Source organism: Hemitrygon akajei, chromosome 5 (genome assembly GCF_048418815.1).
Source record: "Hemitrygon akajei chromosome 5, sHemAka1.3, whole genome shotgun sequence".
NCBI classification, from domain to species: domain Eukaryota; kingdom Metazoa; phylum Chordata; class Chondrichthyes; order Myliobatiformes; family Dasyatidae; genus Hemitrygon; species Hemitrygon akajei.
In genome coordinates, this window is record NC_133128.1 from 124,994,122 (window position 1) to 125,014,384 (window position 20,263).

Sequence of the window (20,263 nt, forward strand, 5' to 3'; positions counted from 1 at the left end):
GCAAAAGACAATGAACTGTGCAAATACGAAAAGAAAGAAATAATGATAATAAATAAATAAGCAATAAATAACGAGAACATGAGATGAAGATTCCTTGAAACTAAGTCCATGAGTTGTAGGAACAGTTCAGTGACGGAACAAGTGAAGTTGAGAGAAGTTATCCCCTTTGGTTCAAGAGCCTGATGGTTGAGGGGTAGTAACTGTTCCTGAACCTGGTGGTGCGAGACCTGAGGCTCCTGCACCTTCTTCCTGATGGCAGCAGTGAGAAGAGAACGTGCCCTGGGTGGTGGTGGTCTCTGATGATGGATGCCGCTTTCCTGCGACAAAGTTTCATGTAGATGTCCTCAATGGTGGGGAGGACTTTTCACATGATGGGGTGGGCCATATCCTCTACCTTTTATAGAATTTTCCATTCAAGGGCTTTGGTGCTTCCATACCGGGCTGTGATGCAGCCAGTCAATACACTGTCCACCGCACATCTGTAGAAGTCTGTAAAAGCTTTAGATATCGTGCCGAATCTCTGCAAGCTCTTACATGCCGAGCTCAGGACAGGTCCTCTGAAATAATAACAACGAATAATTTAAAGTTGCTGACCCTCTCCACCTCTGATACTCCGATGAGGACTGGCTCATGGACCTCTGGTTTCCTCTTTGGTCTTGCTGAGATTGAGTAAGAGGTTGTTGTTGTGGCACCACTCAGCTAGATTTTCAATCTCCCTCCTATATGCTGATTTATATGATTTAGCCTACGACAGTGGTGTTGTAAGCAAGCTTGAATATGGCATTGGAGCTGTGCTTAGCCTCACAGACATTAAGTGTAAAGCGAATAGAGCGGGGGCTCAGCACACAGCCTTCTGGTGAGCCTGTGCTGATGGAGATTGTGGAGGAGATGATGTTGCCAATCCAGACTGATTAGGGTCTGTAAGTGAGGAAACTGAGGATCCAATTGCACGAGGAGGTATTGAGGGCAAGGTCTTGAAGCTTATTGATAAGCTTTGAGAAGATGCAGTCTATAAAGAGCATCTTGATGTATGCATTTTGCTGTCCAGATGTTCCAGGGTTGAGTGAAGAGCCAATGAGACAGCATCTGCTGTGGACCTGCTGGTCCAGTAGGTTTTGGACCAGAAAGGACAGTTCCATTCCCCCCACACATGATGCTCAATCTGCTGAGTTCCTCCAGCAGAATATTTGTTGCCGTGTATGAGTATCTGTGTTTATTTCTCTCTTTCTGACCTGCCATCCTTGGGTGAATGCACTACAAACTACTGTGAGAGTGTGCATTGTTGCACTGGTCTCAGTGTATCAACACTGAGCCTATACATTTCAGTTCGACAGTAAGGCTATAACGTTCACAATGATTGGTAGTTCAGCGGGAACTAGGAGTAGAAGAGGCATTACAAGTAGACAGGGTGGTGAAGAAGGCTTTTGGAACACTTGCCTTCATCAGTCAATGTTGGAGTAGAGAAGTTGGGATGGCTATGCGGCAGATCTGCGAGACATTGGTGAGGTTGTATTTTGAATATTATTTTCAGTCTTGGTCACGCTGCTGGAGGAAAGATGCCATTAATCTAGAAAGAGCACGGGGTAGATATGAAGATGTTGCTGGAACTTGGGGGACAGAGTTATAGAGAGAGTATGAGTGGGTTGGGAAATTGTTTCTTTGGAAAGGAGAAGAACGAGGTATGATCACACAGAGATGTATAAAATCATTTAGGATGAATGCTTGAAATTGTTTTCCCAGGATTGCAGAATCAAGAACTAGAGGGCATAGGTTTAAGGTGAGAGGAGAGAGATTTAATAGAAACTGTGGAATGAGCTGCCAGAGAAAGTCTTTGTGGCTGGTAGATTAACAACAGGGACCGGTACATGGATAGGGAAGGTTTAGGGGGATATGGGGATAACACAGGGAAATGGGATTAGCTTAGATGGGCATTTTGGCCAGCATGGACCAGTTGGGCTAAAGAGGCTGTCTGATTCATGACTGTATGACGCGATGACTCTATACAGCAGTGAGCCATCTGATTAAGTCATGCCATTAAATCATCAGATGGTCCTGGGTTTTTTTTGTCTCAGAAGTAACTGTGTTATCACCAACATCGAAAGCATTCCTCTCTGACCAGGGGGATCCAGAATTTGAAAAGCATCCAAGGGCAGCTGCCCCTCCTACACTGCCCTGTGAAATGGTAGCCAGGGGCTGATCTTTTAACCATCAAGAAGGTCCCTGGATATCCCCAGTGCCTTGATGTGCTTCCCACTAAAATCCTGTTGCAAACGTCCACATGGGATGGGACTACTTCAGGTTGCCCAGTGCAGGAGGGAAGTGAATCCTACATCCAGACATCGCCCTGAAGAAACTCAACACATACATGCAATGAAGTTGGTAGGGAGGTTTATCTATTGTCTCATGTATTGAGGTAGAGTAAAAACCTTTGTTTCGTGTGCCATCCGAGTAGGTCTTTTCATGAAGTCAGTGCATCGAGCTAGTATAGGGGAAAATCAATAACCAGTTACAGTGAAAGAGTGGCAGACAATAAGATGCAAGGCTCATAACGGGTAGATTGTAAGGTCAAGAGTCCATCTTAGCATACTAGAAGAGTATTCAATAGTCTTCCAGCAGTGGGGTAGAAGCTGTCCTTGTCTCAAAAGCTGTCCATTTCAACAGATACTGCCCGACCTGCTGAGTTCATCCAGCTTGTTTGTACATGTTAAGCTGTCCTTGAGCCTGGTGGTCCATGCTTCGGGCTTTAGTATTTTCTATTTGATGGTCTGCCTTATTGTCTGCCTGCACTGTATATTCTCTGTAACTGTTAATACTTTATTCTGTGTTCTATTACTGTTTGCCCTTGTACTAACTCAATGCACATATGTGATGAAATGACCTGCAAGGATTGCATGCAAACTAAAAAGTTTTTCACTGTATCTTGGGATATGTGACAATATTAAACCAATTTATTAATTTTTACCTGGGTACCACTGTTCCAGGGATATAAACACAGTCTCTACTCAAAACCGAAATGTCCACCTAGATGAAGCCCCCCCTGCACCCTCTCCAGTGCAATCAGCATATCCCAGTATGCTACTGAGCACAGAGTATATATCAGGTGTGTATCAAGGTAATATAGCAATCAATGGCGAATAAATTGATGCATTGACAAATTAGTGGAAATAAATTGTGGATGGCTTCATGATATTTATGCAAGAGTGTTTTTAGGTAATGTGGATTAAGAATTGTTTCCCAGACAGAAAGCAAGGTGTGGGAATAAACAAATCTTTCTCGGGCTGGCAGACTGTGAGTAGCGGTGTACTGGTGCACCACAGGCACTGATGGTACAGACACAGCTCTACCCGATTGCATTAAGATTTTAGCTAAGGGGACTGATATTCTTTACTCTAAGTGGGACTGTGAGTGTCGGAAGAGGAGCTGGAGGGGATAGAAGGGGATACAGATGAGCTAAATGAGTGGGTGAATCCTTGACAGATGGGATGCAAGGTGGAAAAATGTGAGGTGCATGAAACAGAAAAACACGGAAAAATCTGCAGCACTCATACCCTTCTTCACATCAGCGGCATAGCAGTGAAATCTGCGAGTAGTTTCGAACTCCTGGGAGTGCACATCTTGTACAACCTCTCGTGGTCCCACTGGGCATCCTCCACAGTCAAGCAGGCTCACTGCCTCTACTTTCCGAGGAGGCTGAAGAGAGATGCTCTGTATACATTCATGACCTCCAGGTGCGCAGTGGAGATCATCCTAGCGTTCTGTGTCACTGTGTGGTACCGAAGCAGCATGGCGGTGGTCCGGAGGGCTTTACAACGGGTGTTTAAAACTGCCCAACGCATCACCGGCACCGGCCACCCACCATCAACGACGTGTATACAGAAAGGTGCCGGAAAAAAGCCGTCAATATCCTGAAGGATCCCACCCACCCTGCTTATGGACTGTTAGTCCCGCTCCCATCAGGGAAGAGGCTGTGCAGCATCCACACCAGGACCACGAAACTCAAACACAGTTACTTCCCCCCAAGCCGACAGGCTGATCAACACCTCCACCCATTAACCCACCCACCACCACGACACACACATCAGCTAGTATCATTTTATCTGCAGTACATACAATCAGTCTCTGTATATAACAGTTACCTGAACATTGTGTCTTATAGGATTGCTTTTATATTTATTGTGTTTTATGCTTTTTGTATTTTATCTATGCTACATCAGATCCAGAGCAACAATCATTTTGTTCTCCTTTACACTCCTGTACTGAATCTTCAATCTTGAATCTTGGTAGATGGTGTAGTATTGATATTCAAATGATTTGCTTGTACGCTTGTCACTGAAGGTCAGCGTGCGAGTGCAGAAGGTGATTCAGAAAGTAAATGGGTCATTGTTGTTTTTTGCTGGAGGATCTGTGAACAACTAAGTCACTGTAACTGGGTGAAGCTGTGGTAAGACCACACCTGGGGTATTGCATTCATTTCTTGCCCCTTATCCACGAAAGGATGGACTTGCCATAAATGGAGGTTTGTCCGACTGGTTTCCAGGGATGGTGTGTTTGCTATAAGAGGAGAGAATAAAATAGGGTAACACAGAACCATTTCTGGAGGAACAGAGCAGGTCAGGCAGCATCTATGGAGAGGAATAAAGAGTCGACATATTGGGCTGAGATAGTTCATCAAGACTCAAGCATTTGCAGAATCTCTTGCAGAAACTAGAACCTGCATTGGTAAAATGTTGTCACACGTACTGAGGTACAGTGAAAAACTTGCTTTGCATGTCGTCCATAAAGATGATCTTACAACTAAGTGTCAATGTGCAGATGCTGGAAGTCCAAGCAGCACACACAGAGTGCTGGAGGGACTCAGCATGCATGGAAAAGAGTGAAGAGTTGACGTTTTGGGTCAAAACTCTTCAACAAGACTTTACAACAGTGTACTGAGGTAGTACAAGGGAAAACCACACAGAATAAAGTACAGTGCAGGCAGACAATAAGATGCAAGGACCATAACGAGGTAGATTGTGAGGTCAAGAGTCTATTCTATTGAACTAGGGGCTGTTCAAGTGTTAAACTTCAAGACTGAAGCTGTCCTTGAGCCTGGTGATACATGTCTTCAGACTTTTGTATCTTCTGCCTTAAGGGAGGTAGGTGAAGGGAAGATGTCTGAGGTAGCTGCTGACATGGGCTGCTTCTCTAGAGTACAGGAGGGATCTTATGTATCAACAGGGGTGAAGAAGCCCCGACTGCAAGCTCTGGATCCAGGGCTCGAAATTTCAGAATTGGTTTGAGCCATCGGAGGCTGACAAAGGATTTCCATCAGAAGGTGGTGAATTCTGGAGTTCCCTCCCCTGCAGAGAATCAGAACCGAGCCCAATCCGAAGGGAGGTGGACGGATTTCTGGACACTGGGGTGCGGGGATTAGGCCAGGAGGTCGTCAATCCCGTTGAAGGATGGTCCACTCCTGTTCCCAGGTCTCCGGGTGGAGAGTGGGCTTCTGGCAGTTAACCCCTCCCAAGCGGTGGGAGTTGGTCGTGGGGAGAGAGAGGACGAGGTTGAAGGAACCCTCTGCCCAACGCATCACCAGTCACCACCCCATTCCAGGGGGGTTGGGGAGGGCCCAACCACTTGGTGGGCACAGAGGAATGGGGTCTGGAGCTACAGGCATCCTGGTCCTCCAGACAACACCACTTCACATCGCCCTCTCACAGCACCACGTGGGATCCAATCTCTTTTTTTCTCGATTTTTTAAGCCTGATTTTATTTAGAGGCGGCGCTTAACCCAAAGGAGCGTCATAGTGACACTTGGAGCCGGACTCATTCGCTTTTGTCTTGCTGCTGCTACAGTTTAGTTGTTTGCAGGCTGACTTGTATGTTGTGTGGGTTTAGTTTGTTTTTATTTCCCCCCTCCCTTCCCCCCCACTTCTTATATTTTCCTCTCTCTTGGGGGCTGGGAGGTTTGAGGAGTGAGTTCCTATTTTAATTTATGACTACATAGGATTTGAGTTGTTGATAATTTTCGATTGTGTGTGTGAGGAGAGGAGGAGGAGGCGGGGGTTGGGGGGGAAAGGAGTGAGATCATGAATAAGTTGTATATTGGGAATCTGAGCTCGTCTGTGACCCCCGCCGATATCCAGCAACTCTTTGGGGAGAAGAAGCTCTCAGTCGGGCAAGTTCTGCTCAAATCGGGCTATGCCTTCGTGGACTGCCCCGACGACAACGCGGCTATCAGAGTCATCGAGGCGCTGTCCGGTGAGTGGGATCCTCCTGACTAATGGAGGAGGGGAGGCGGGGGGAGGAAGGAGGAAGGGGGTATTTTGTTGCCTTCCTCTGGTGTCGGGACACTCTCACCCATTGCCTACACGCCGAGTCGCTTCCTCCCTCCTCTCTCTCTCTCGCGCTCTCTCTCTCTCTCTCTCTCTCTCACACAAGGTGTGGGATTCACCAGGCAAAACAAATCGCAGCAAAGAATAAAAGAGTGCTCCTGCGGGACGGGGAAATAGGGGTAGGTGGTGGGAGAGGAGGGTGTTCGGCTCCCCCCGGGGGCCGGGCCCGGCCGGGACGCCTCTGCAATCGGGAGCCGAAGTTCCGAGGAGCCCGTGGCAGCGCACTGCGCAGCCCCATCTCTCTCTCACTCTTATTTTTTCCCGATTTTTTTTGTCCCGATTTTATTCATGGACCGCTGGCAGAGTTCAGGCGCAGAAAAGCCCGCGTCGGTAATCCCCGGGAAGGTGCCCATCATTTTACGAGGTGCCCAGACTCTAGGAGCCGCCGTTCGGGAGCAAAGTGGCTGCGAATCGGTAGCGAGGAGGAGGAGGTGGTGGTGGTGGGGGAGGAGGGGAGGGAGGGAAGAAGGGATGGAGGGGAAGAACTGCGCCGCCAGGCCATGGCACACACACATTCTGAACATGCTGGAAGCTTCTCAACCATCCACACACAACTTTCAAAACACTGGGACCCCGAATGCAAGAGATGGGGGGGAGAAAGTGTGGGTGGGTGGGGTGTGCATTATTGGGTGGCTGAGGGAAGTGGTGGTGGTGGTGAGGAAGGAGGGGGAAAGAGTGTTACCAACCCCCTCCAAGGGCTGGAGTGGAGAACCTTCCCAGCCGCTGGGGTGGGTGTGAGGTGCCCCCACCACCTCTTCCCCTCGTTTGCTCTTCCGAGCGGGCTCAGGAGGTCGTTCAGAAGCATGGCGGCTCCGTCCTTCATTTTGTGAATCAAAAAAAAGAGATCTCACTCTCTCCCCTTTGGCGCCGCGCTTTTTTTTTGTTTTGTGTGTGTGTTCCTTTAACACACGGATTGCATTGCTTCAGATGACATTAGTACATGCTCCGTTAATGGTTCAATTCCAGCCCGTTACAAAAAAAAAACAAGATTCCCTAGCCCCAATGCAAACATTTATTTCTATTTGTTTTAAAGCCCGGGTTTGGCCATCTTTCAATGTCCTGCTATAAAGCTGGGCAGCCGAGAGAGGGAACGAGGAGCGCATGGGGCAACTTGTGTGGAATTGTTGCAGTTTCATGTGTAACGTCGGGGGCATGTGTCAGCCGGCCACCGCTCTCCCCAACCAATTTAACATCTCCTGCCTTCTCCCCACTAGGCAAAGTGGAACTTCACGGCAAGCTGATCGAAGTAGACTACTCTGTGCCCAAAAAGCAGAGGTGAGCCTCCACATTTTGAATTCGTGTATATTTTCTTAAATCGTTCACTGTTGAATCGATTTTCGGTTTGCGTTTTGCAAGCCAGTTTAAAATGCCCCCCCCCCCCAAAACACACACACACACGCCTGATCATAATTATTTCTTCAGTTTATATGTATCGGTGTAATCGTACTTTCGAAGAGTCCCGTGCGTTTGTGTAAAAATAACCCAAATATAATTTTCATTAAAGGGTACCACGTGTTAGTAACCGGGTAATAATACGTTATAATTAAAAAACACATGGATTATCTTGTTTTACACGGGGGGGCTGCTCTGGAATAAACTTGCAAAAGTCAGTAATTATTGAGACTTTCAGTTTGCAGTTTCCTGTTTTGCAGTTTATACTTCACTCGTTGAAAGAACAGAGATTGGTGTCCCTAATATATGCAAAACTAATTTTCCTAAAATTACTACAATAATTATTGATAGACATTGTTCACTACACTGATTTAAAAGATTCCATCCTCAATCTTTCTGCTCCAAACTTTTTAAAAAAAAAAACACTGTTTAATCAGAATCAGGTTTAGTATTGCTGGCATTTGTCGTGAAAATTTGTTGTTTGAGCTCCACGTCCTCCTCTTAAGTATCAATCTCAAATAAAAATAGTCCAGTGACACTTTGACACACGTGTAAGATGAAAAGTTGGTTAATTGACCCAGAGATTAACAAATAATGTTCATGAAGAAAATGGGGAATGCATTACACAACACCAGGGAGCAATAGGTTAAAGCAAAACTGGCCCATTGGCAGAGGGGTCCTGGTGGTCAGTATAATTCAACAGAATTTTCTTTCACTTTGTGATTGTAAATGCATTCATCAAATACAAATATATATTTAAAGTTCGAATAATTTCAGCTGTAGTCAGCCATGTTTTCAGTCCGTTTGCAAAGATGCCCTGTTCCTGTAATGCTGGACTGTTCTGAAGGTGTTAATTTCTGTGATTCAAAAATTTAAAAAAAACTGATCTACAAGTGATACACAGCGGATAGGATTTTGAAAATGTCAGGTTGGTTTTCAAAGAATGTGGTTGTGTGTTTGTCAGCTGTGGCACATCTGGACAATTTGCCTGTGGCGTTGGGGTGTTTCTGTGGACTGCGGTGAACAACCGATCGTTTGGTTCCCGTTGTACCCGTCCACATCTCTTGTACCATGCCTGTGGGGCAGCTCGGTGGGATAGCGGTTAGTGTAGAGCGGTTACAGCGCCAGCAATCCGCGTTTAACTCCAAGTGCACCAGTTTGGAGCATGGGAAGAAAGATGCACGGGATAGTGGGTGAATCGGTGACATGGGTGTATTCTGCGGCATGTGCTCATTGAGTCTGAAGGGCCTGTCACCTCTAAATTTAAAAAAAATTAAAATAAAAGAAATATATATTTTGGAAGGGTGGTTTTATCAGTCTACGAAATTAATGCTATTTGTACTAATCACTTGCCCGATTAAGTGAAGATGGTGGGGTTTACTTCATGCGATGTGAGATGTGATTGGGAGTGAGAGAATCATTGCAAAGTAGGAAGAAGCTTCAGAATATTGTGGGTGAGCTCCAGAGTATGCTTTGTGCCGTTTCCTGCTTTTTCTGTGGCGGCAGGTCACGGGGAGCAAGTAAATACTAGCAACCCCAGAGTAACACACACACACGCGCGATGCTGGAGAAACTCAGCAGGTCAGGCAGCATCTGCGAAAAGTAACTTCAACAGGAGAAAGCCACACTTTGTGCTGGAAAGTCCTTCCATTACTAGTGCCTGATAAACTTGTTCAGTTGCTAGCCATTACGGAGACCTTGAAACATCAGCAACATCTCCTCCAAAAATAAAAACACAACTCCCAAAATTTTTTTGGGAATATGCTTCCAGATAGAACAGGAATCCATAGACAGGAGTTGTAGGTGTATGTCACACAAAGTAAAAACTGAAAACAGCAGGATGCACTACACAGTATTAAATGGTGCAGATAGCATGGGGTGAGGTTACTCAGAAACCAATACATTACCAATTATTCAGTGTAAAGGTGATTCAGTGTTACGGAAAATAATGTATTTTTAAATGTGTAGCAATGGAATATGTTGCATCTTTGCTTTGCTCTTTACATTGTCCTATGATGTATAAACTACATAAAATATGCTTTTTTATTAATGAAATGGGAATTCCAACACCAATAGTGAAAATGTCTGTCTCCATTTATAAAATGGCAAAATAATTTTCTTTTATTTTTAATTAATTTTTTTTTTGTTTTGTTAGTTATAAGGGAAGAAATTTGCTTTTCTCTTAATGATCTGGTGCACGTGAGAAGCCAGAACAAGCTCGCTCCTGGTACGCCTGTCGCCTGGTAGTTGGTTTCCAACAAAAACCTTGTATTGGGTCTTGGGTCCAGTGTTGCTTCCCGAGTGTCCCACCCACCCTTGTCGTTCGGGGAAGGAGTGGTGAACTTCGGCAAGTTGCTTGGGCAGTGATGTGGCTGCACGTTTAATTGTTATTGAAGAGATTTTACTTTTGCAATACAATAGATGACAGAGGAAAAAAAGGATATTTGAAGAATAGTGACAAGAAAATACTGGTTTTACAATTAAGGATTAAAAAAAAAGTATTGACTACCAAGCATAATCTTGAAAAGGAGGTGCTTTATGTATTTGAACATATTGGTAACTCGTTATGAAATCAAGTTCATGCGAGCACAGTGGCAGTTTGGATTTAAGAGTTTGTCGATGTTGTAACTTTGCAAAAGGAATTGTATTATCTGACTACAGGAGATTCTGCAGATGCTGGAAAGCCGTAGGAACAAGTACAAAATGCTGCAGGAACTCAGCAAGTCAGGCAGCATCTATGGGAATGAATAGTTGGTGTTTTGGGCTGAGAGCTCCTGGATAAATCAATTAAATTTGTTTTCCATAATTTAGATGGGAAAAGCCTATCAATGGCTAGGAAACTCATTATTTTCTTAGTGGTTCTGTTCGTTGCCACCTATGTTTTGGGTGAAAGAAACAATTTGGAAAAAGCACACTGCTGAAATTTCTCGGGTACAACAGGCTGGGGGGGGGGGGGGAGAGAGAGAGACCAGTTCCTGCACCCATTTTGCATGGAGTTTCAGAATAATGCTAATCTGAGGTTCTCTTTATAAATGAATCGCTAACATGTCTACTTTGAGGATTTTCATGGATTCCACAAACCCCCTTGTTATACTTTGTTAGCAGTTTGATAGATAAAGTGTACTTGCAAATGACCAGAATGACAGAATTTATAAGAGCATCTTCCTCATGTAAACTTTGCTTTTGCCCTCTGCCTTTGAGGTATCGGGTGCAGTGGAATGGGGCGGGTTTTATTTTCAATTTCGTTCCCCGTGCTCTTTCAATAATCACAGCCCCTGTCCTATTTGATGTGTATAACGGCAGGGTTTCATACCGAGCTCTGCTGGTCAATTTATGCTTTCTGAACAGTTGAGGTGGAGGAGGGCTTTTGGCTCTGCTGAAAGGGCAAATGTTGTGGGGCTAGTTGGCTAGCGCTTCTCAGGAGCCACAGAATAATTACTGGGTGAAAGGTTAGTTGAGTCATCCGCTCAGTCCTGTGTGACTGCTCTTTGTCCTGAAGCTCTGCAGCTGATTTTCCTGTCCATTTCTGCCTGGCAAGTTTTATTTTAGTCTCCGTGTCCCTCGCAGGCTATGAGCTGCAGAGCATCATCACATTCTCATGGTTAGAAATTTCCATATGTCCCACCACCTCCCTGTGCATTGCTCGCCCATCACTTTCAGCCTGCGTTCATCCGGACTTGAAATTTTATGTAGGGAGGACGTACAGAGTTTTACAACGTTGGACAACAATGCTACTGTGTTAAATGTATGTAATCTAATTAAAACAAAATCGGATTTTTTTTATCATTAACATGTGTGATGGAGAATTTGTTTTGCGTCAGCAGTACAGTGCAAAGGATTTAAAATTGCTATAAATTTCAAAACAAAAGTACAAAGAGAAGGGAGCAATGGGGTATTGTTCATGGACGGTTCAGAAACCTGATGGTGGGGAGAAAGAAATCGTCTGAATTGAGTGTAAGTCTTTTAGGCTCCTGGTAATAACAACTCGCATGAGGGGGAGCTTGAATTTTGACTTGACCACTTTGTTGTACGGTGTTTGTTGAGAATTCTGGGTAACTTGGTGATTTTTTTTGAAGTCCAGTTACTTTGTAGGCAAATCTGTAGTTGGATGTTATGCTGATTTTTTGACATTTAAAAATTCCCTGTGTCATTTCCTTAACATAGTTTGCCTGAGACTAGGGGGAAAAATGGTGCAATTTCTTATTATCAATGCGTGTTTGACTTTTTTCATTATCTACACAACTTGCATCTTCACCCAAATCCACTCCTGATGAAGAGATATTTCATTCAACTTGCAGAAAGGAGCGTACATTTGAGTTGGCATTTACTTAATTCCGCGTCATCTCATAATTTGTTTTATTCACTCAGTTCCCATCTTTTCCAAAGAAATTTCCATATCTACTGGGGAACGTTGAAGTTGTCTGGTTGATGCTGTCATTAAATCATAACCAAAAGAAAATTCCTCATGTTGTGAAAAGCAAAAAAAAAAATGGAACTGAGTTTGTGAAAAAGTATTTTAAATGTTTTTCATTTAACATTTAATATATTACATCATCTGCATGATTTTTAGGCATTTATTGGGCATACATTGGAAATGAAGCATGAGAGAAAAATATTTTCTGGATAGCAAGCATTCAGTTACAGCCTTTCCTTTTTAAGTAGGTAAATTATTTGTCATTGGCTGTGAGCAGTTCAGAGTAAACAATCAGATTTATGCAGGGGAATGAAATCTTTGACTCATATTTCTGTGGTCTAGACAGTCCTGTGATTTGTCTTGAGTGAGTTGATTCGCCATACACTCAGTGCCACTTTTAGTTATCTCCTGTACCTAATAAAGTGGCCACTGCACGCATGGTTTTCTGCTGCTGTAGCTCATCCATCAAGGAGCGAAATGTTGTGTGTTCAGAGTTGCTTTTCTGCACACCACTGTTGTAACGTGTGGTTATTTGAGTTACTGTCACCTGCCTGTCAGCTTGAACCAGTTCGGCTATTCTTCTCTGACCTCTCTCATTTACAAACGCAAGAAAATCTGCAGATGCTCCTCTCCTTCACTATTCCTTATTCCTGATTTTCCCCCTCTCTCCATAGCTCCCTATATGCCACATGACCTCCCTCTGGTGCCCCCTTCCTTTTCTTCCACAGTCTCCTATCAGATTCCCCACTCCTCCAGCCCTGTATCTCTTTCACCAATCAACTTCCCAGCTCTTTATGTCACCCCCTCCCCCTCTCCCGATTTCACCTTTTATTACCTCCTCCCCTACCCCCTCCTCCTTACTCTGATTTCTCCCTTCCTTTCCAGTCCTGAAGATGAGTCTCAGTCTGAAACATCAACTACTCTTTTCCATCAATGCTGCCTGGCCTGCTGAGTTCCTCCAGCATTTTGTGTGTGTCTCATTTACAAGGCATTTTTCCCCACAGAACTGCCATTCCCTGGGTGTTTTCTCTTTTTTTTTTTGCACCTTTCTCTGCAAACTCTACAGACTGTTGTGCTTGAAAATTCCAGGAGATCAACAGTTTCTGTCAAAGTACCCCGTCAAGCACCAGCAACCTCACTTAGATCACATTCTTCCCTGTTCTGATATCTGGTCTGAACAACAACTGGGCCCCTTGACCATTTCTGCCTGCTTTTCTGCATTGAGTTGCTGCCACACGATTGGCTGATTAGATATTTGCATTAGCAAGCAGGTGTACCTAATAAAGTTGCCATTGAGTATATGTGTAGAAATATCTGTCTCCTGAAGACCACTGCTTGTTCTGGGCATACTAAGCCCCCAAACTAGAGTTCGCACTGGGGTGGTAATGGTGCTGTCTCCTTTACAGTTGAATGTGGCATTGTTGGATTGGTCTCTGAAGCAGTGGTACAAAACTTTTTTTTTAACAAAGCTTTTCATGTCGGGGGTAATGAAGGGAAGTGATTTTTGAGCAGGCGTCTTTGTGGCAGAGGGTAGTTTGCTCTTGAACACTGTCTGGATGTGACTGAAATGTCAGAGGAGCAGAGAGTCCACCCCCAGAGATGAAGCTATCGTCAAATTGACCAGCGGCAGTACATGGTTAATGATACTGTTCACTGCTGGGGGGGTGGGGGGCTGCGTTGTTTGGCTAAGTTGGAGGAGCCAGAGAATGTGCGGTGTTTTCCTGAGGAACCTGTGTGGATCGTACTTGACTAAAATAAAAGATTCTAGAAATACAGCTAAATGGCATGTTAGCTATTGTGGATGTTCTTGTGTATTGGCCTTCAAATGAAGGGATTCTATTCTTTATGCACTTCAATGTTCTTGTCCTTCTATATACAGTAGAACAGAGTGATCTAGGAATAACGGTGCATAGTTCCCTGAAGGTGGAATCTCATGTGGATAGGGTGGTGAAGAAAGCTTTTGGTATGTTGGCTTTTATAAATCAGAGCATTGAATATAGGAGTTGGGATGTAATGTTAAAATTGTAAGGCCGAATTTGGAGTATTGTGTACAGTTCTGGTCACCGAATTATAGGAAAGATGTCAACAAAATAGAGAGAGTACAGAGGAGATTTACTAGAATGTTACCTGGGTTTCAGCACCTAAGTTACAGAGAAAGGTTGAACAAGTTAGGTCTTTATTATTTGGAGCGTAGAAGGTTGAGGGGGGACTTGATAGAGGTATTTAAAATTATGAGGGGGATAGATAGAGTTGACGTGGATAGGCTTTTTCCATTGAGAGTAGGGGAGATTCAAACAAGAGGACATGAGTTGAGAGTTAGGGGGCAAAAGTTTAAGGGTAACATGAGGGGGAATTCCTTTACTCGGAGAGTTGTCGCTGTGTGGAATGAGCTTCCAGTAGAAGTGGTAGAGGCAGGTTTGGTATTGTCATTTAAAGCAAAATTGGATAGGTATATGGACAGGAAAGGAATGGAGGGTTATGGGCTGAGTGCAGGTCAGTGGGATTAGGTGAGAGTAAGCATTCGGCACGGACTAGAAGGCCCGAGATCGCCTGTTTCTGCGCTGTAATTGTTATATGGTTATATATTAACACCATTTTTAAAACATATCTGATCTCCTAAAAGTCCCATATTTCATTCCACCTTGCAGTTTTGCTGTTGTGTGAGTGAGGCTTGTAGATTGTCTTTGCAACCCCCAACATCTGTAGGATGGAAACTATTTCAGTTTGGGCTTCAAAAACATTTGCTGTTTTTCAAAGGTTAAAGTAAATTTTATTATCAAAGTACACGTGGGTCACCATATACAACTGTGAGGTTCATTTTCTCGCAGGCATTCCCAGTAGAACAAAGAAATGCAATAGAATCCATGAAAAATTGCACAGGAACAAAAAAACTGATGAGCGATGTACAAGAGAAGACAAATTGTATAAATACAAAAGGAATTAAGTAAAACAGAAAACACAAGTTGTAGAGTCCTTGAAAGTGAATCCTTAGGATGTGGAATCTGTTCAGAGTTGAGTTGAGTGAAGCTGTCCATGATGGTTCAGGAGCCTGATGGGTGAGGGGTAGTAACTTTCCCTAAACCTGGCAGTGTGGGTCCTGAGGCTCCTGTATCACCTTCCCAATGGCAACAGCAAGAAGAGAGCATGGCCTGGACGGTGGGCTCTCTGGATTTTTTTATATGCCGCTCCAGTAAAAAAAATCGAAGTGAAATAGATTTAGAGTCTGTTGTCTGTAAATATGACTACGTACTACTCTTCAATTAATAGCACTAACGTTGTGAGTTCACACTTTGCTTGTGGCTTTTTTCTTTGGCTGGTTCACATTTGTTGACCTGGTCATTGTCAGTGTTTGAACTGGATATGAGTTTGAATGGAGGGAACCAGCTGATGATTTGACATTGTTTAATCAGTAGTTGAGCTGGTAAAAGATGTTGCATTTTAGGAATTAAATCTTCCCAAATTTTCAGTCATTAATTTCCTACAGGGATGCTCCAAGTCCCACTTAGAATTCTGTTTTTACAAATCACTACCCGCTTCGAACAGTTAACTGTTTCACTCATCAGAGATAGTATTTCCAGCATTCTCTCCCCCCCCCCTCTCCGTTTTCTTAAATGGTCTTTTCCCACTTTAGAAAACAGTTTTAAAGATCCTTAGTTAAAATAATTTTAAAAAGAGAGTACAAGATCAATGAATGGAGTTTAAAATTTTTGTCATAAGTTATCACCTGTCAAGTTTTTGAAGTGAAGTTGAAAAATAAGTTGAAGGGTTAAAAATAATTGGATAATTATTACAAAATATATGTGTAAGTGGATAATTATATGTATTGATTATATAAATTAGATAATTTGTATACAAGTTAATAGATAATTTATATATAAACTACATATAAATATAGCTAATTCTAGATGAGTATTCAATCTTCTATTTGGGTTCTGCCAATCTAAATTTACACTAAAATGACATACAACTAGTTATAGTAGATAGACAGACTCTGAATGTAAGCGTGTCAAGTTTTGTTGGTGGGTACTGACATAATCAAAAGCGACGCGGATTTAAACACTGGGCTCAAAGTGGCAATGAGATGTTGTGCATTTTTACTGGAGGCATATTTATATTTAGTCGGTACTGTCTGTGATTCATATTTTTCTGATGAATATTGGCTGTTGACTTTAAAAACAGAAAATTCAGGGAGGAAGCCTTAGTTTGGGCTGCTGTGGTGTGTGAGGAATGTAACTATCTGAGCTCGGAGTAGGCTATTGACTTCAGTTTGAGCTTATCAGTGTGTGCGCGTGTGCATCTCTGTGTGTGTGTTTGTGTATAGAATGCTTCGGTAAGGAGCTCAGTATTAAGAGATGACACTGGGGGATCAGAACAGTAGAAGTGAGAAGTCAGGGCAAAAGCCAGGCAGTGTCAGTATTTATAACCATGATCCTGAGCCACGTCCTCAAAGGAAGATCAGAGCAAGCTGAGGATCTGCCGGGACTGGGGGTGGGGGATGAAGGGACAGGATGATACAGGACGGACATTAATACAGGAAGTAATAGCTGAGGCGGCAGTGCTGACAAGTGATGACTGTGGAATTTGCAGAGTTAAACAACTATCAGTAAATCGTGGTTATTTTGTGCCCTGGAATTTGGACCAGCACCGGATGTGTATTATATCACAAATGTGTAAGAAGCGGGAATACCAGAGCATATATCTGGGGCAGGAAGGGGCTGTACAGTTGGAGACGGGTCTGTCACTGTGCAGTACAGAGCAGCTGTACTGGTGGGGAAGTGGGGTCACGTCAGTCACTGTATAACACTGGGGTACAGTACTGGTGGGGATGGGTCTGTCACTGTTACGCTGGGGTACAGTACTGGTGGGGATGGGTCTGTCACTGTAACACTGGGGTACAGTACTGGTGGGGATGGGTCTGTCACTGTATAACACTAGGGCACAGTACTGGTGGGGATGGGTCTGTCACTGTGTAACACTGGGGTACAGTACTGGTGGGGATGGGTCTGTCACTGTAACACTGGGGTGCGGTACTGGTGGGGATGGGTCTGTCACTGTGTTACACTGGGGTATGGTACCGGTGGGGATGGGTCTGTCACTGTAACACTGGGGCACAGTACTGGTGGGGACGGGTCTGTCACTGTGTAACACTGGTACAATACTGGTGGGGACGGGTCTGTCACTGTAACACTGGGGTACAGTACTGGTGGGGACGGGTCTGTCACTGTATAACACTGGGGTACAGTACTGGTGGGGACGGGTCTGTCACTGTGTAACACTGGGGTACAGTACTGGTGGGGATGGGTCTGTCACTGTGTAACACTGGGGTACGGTACTGGTGGGGATGGGTCTGTCACTGTATAACACGGGTGTACAGTACTGGTGGGGATGGGTCTGTCACTAACACTGGGGTACAGTACTGGTGGGGACGGGTCTGTCACTGTAACACTGGGGTAGAGTACTGGTGGGGACGGGTCTGTCTCTGTGTAACACTGGGGTACAGTACTGGTGGGGATGGGTCTGTCACTGTGTAACACTGGGGTACGGTACTGGTGGGGATGGGTCTTACACTGTATAACACTGGGGTACGGTCCTGGTGGGGACGGGTCTGTCACTGTGTAACACTGGGGTACGGTACTGGTGGGGCTGGGTCTGTCACTGTAACACTGGGGTACAGTACTGGTGGGGACGGGTCTGTCTCTGTGTAACACTGGAGTACAGTACTGGTGGGGATGGGTCTGTCACTGTAACACTGGGGTACAGTACTGGTGGGGATGGGTCTGTCACTGTAACACTGGGGTACAGTACTGGTGGGGATGGGTCTGTCACTGTATAACACTGGGGTACAGTACTGGTGGGGATGGGTCTGTCACTGTGTTACACTGGGGTACAGTACTGGTGGGGATGGGTCTGTCACTGTATAACACTGGGGTACAGTACTGGTGGGGCTGGGTCTGTCACTGTATAACACTGGGGTACGGTCCTGGTGGGGACGGGTCTGTCACTGTGTAACACTGGGGTACGGTACTGGTGGGGATGGGTCTGTCACTGTAACACTGGGGCACAGTACTGGTGGGGATGGGTCTGTCACTGTAACACTGGGGTACAGTACTGGTGGGGATGGGTCTGTCACTGTAACACTGGGGTAGAGTACTGGTGGGGATGGGTCTGTCACTGTAACACTGGGGCACAGTACTGGTGGGGACGGGTCTGTCACTGTAACACTGGGGTACAGTACTGGTGGGGCTGGGTCTGTCACTGTAACACTGGGGTACAGTACTGGTGGGGATGGGTCTGTCACTGTGTAACACTAGGGTACAGTACTGGTGGGGACGGGTCTGTCACTGTAACACTGGGGTACAGTACTGGTGGGGACGGGTCTGTCACTGTATAACACTGGGGTACAGTACTGGTGGGGACGGGTCTGTCACTGTATAACACTGGGGTACAGTACTGGTGGGGATAGTTCTGTCACTGTGTAACACTGGGGTACAGTACTGGTGGGGATGGGTCTGTCACTGTAACACTGGGGCACAGTACTGGTGGGGATGGGTCTGTCACTGTAACACTGGGGCACAGTACTGGTGGGGATGGGTCTGTCACTGTATAACACTGGGGTACAGTACTGGTGGGGACGGGTCTGTCACTGTATAACATTGGGGTACAGTACTGGTGGGGACGGGTCTGTCTCTGTGTAACACTGGGGTACAGTACTGGTGGGGATGGGTCTGTCACTGTGTAACACTGGGGTACGGTACTGGTGGGGATGGGTCTTTCACTGTATAACACTGGGGTACAGTACTGGTGGGGATGGGTCTGTCACTGTGTAACACTGGGGTACAGTACTGGTGGGGACGGGTCTGTCACTGTAACACTGGGGTACAGTACTGGTGGGGATGGGTCTGTCACTGTATACCACTGGGGTACAGTACTGGTGGGGATGGGTCTGTCACTAACACTGGTACAGTACTGGTGGGGATGGGTCTGTCACTGTATAACACTGGGGTACAGTACTGGTGGGGATGGGTCAGTCACTGTAACACTGGGGTACAGTACTGGTGGGGCTGGGTCTGTCACTGTAACACTGGAGTACGGTACTGGTGGGGATGGGTCTGTCACTGTAACACTGGGGTGAGGTACTGGTGGGGACGGGTCTGTCACTGTGTTACACTGGTACAGTACTGGTGGGGATGGGTCTGTCATTGTAGCACTGGGGTACAGTACTGGCGGGGATGGGTCTGTCACTGTAACACTGGTACAGCACCGGTGGGGCTGGGTCTGTCACTGTAACACTGGTACAGTACTGGTGGGGTCAGGTCTGTTGCTGTAACACTGGTACAGCACTGGTGGGGCTGGGTCTGTCACTGTAACACTGGGGTACAGTACTGGTGGGGATGCGTCTGTCACTGTGTAACACTGGGGTGCAGTACTGGTGGGGATGGGTCTGTCACTAACACTGGTACAGTACTGGTGGGGCTGGGTCTGTCACTGTAACACTGGGGTGCGGTACTGGTGGGGAGGGGTCTGTCACTGTGTTACACTGGGGTACGGTACCGGTGGGGATGGGTCTGTCACTAACACTGGTACAGTACTGGTGGGAACGGGTCTGTCACTGTAACACTGGGGTACAGTACTGGTGGGGATGGGTCTGTCACTGTAACACTGGGGTACAGTACTGGTGGGGACGGGTCTGTCACTGTGTAACATCGGGGTACAGTACTGTTGGGGACGGGTCTGTCACTGTGTAACACTGGGGTACGGTACTGGTGGGGATGGGTCTGTCACTGTAACACTGGTACAGTACTGGTGGGGCTGGGTCTGTCACTGTAACACTGGGGTACAGTACTGGTGGGGCTGGGTCTGTCACTGTAACACTGGGGTACAGTACTGGTGGGGATGGGTCTGTCACTGTAACACTCGGGTACAGTACTGGTGGGGATGGGTCTGTCACTGTAACACTGGGGTACAGTACTGGTGGGGATGGGTCTGTCACTGTAACACTGGGGTACAGTACTGGTGGGGATGGGTCTGTCACTGTGTAACACTGGGGTACAGTACTGGTGGGGACGGGTCTGTCACTGTATAA

The 20,263-nt window shown here is 45.6% G+C and overlaps 1 protein-coding gene across 2 annotated transcripts in view; it reads left to right on the forward strand.

The window, feature by feature from the left end:
• The first annotated feature begins 5,813 nt into the window (after positions 1 to 5,813).
• The window catches only part of igf2bp2a (insulin-like growth factor 2 mRNA binding protein 2a), a 142,078-nt gene continuing 127,628 nt past the window's right edge, over positions 5,814 to 20,263 (forward strand). The window contains exons 1-2 of one of the 2 annotated variants that reach the window (XM_073046398.1): positions 5,814 to 6,240; positions 7,589 to 7,649. In XM_073046398.1, coding sequence (XP_072902499.1) covers positions 6,069 to 6,240; positions 7,589 to 7,649 — 233 coding nt within the window. In that variant the 5' untranslated portion in view covers positions 5,814 to 6,068. The remainder of the gene's footprint in view (positions 6,241 to 7,588; positions 7,650 to 20,263) is intronic. The other variant, XM_073046399.1, reaches the window with a different exon arrangement.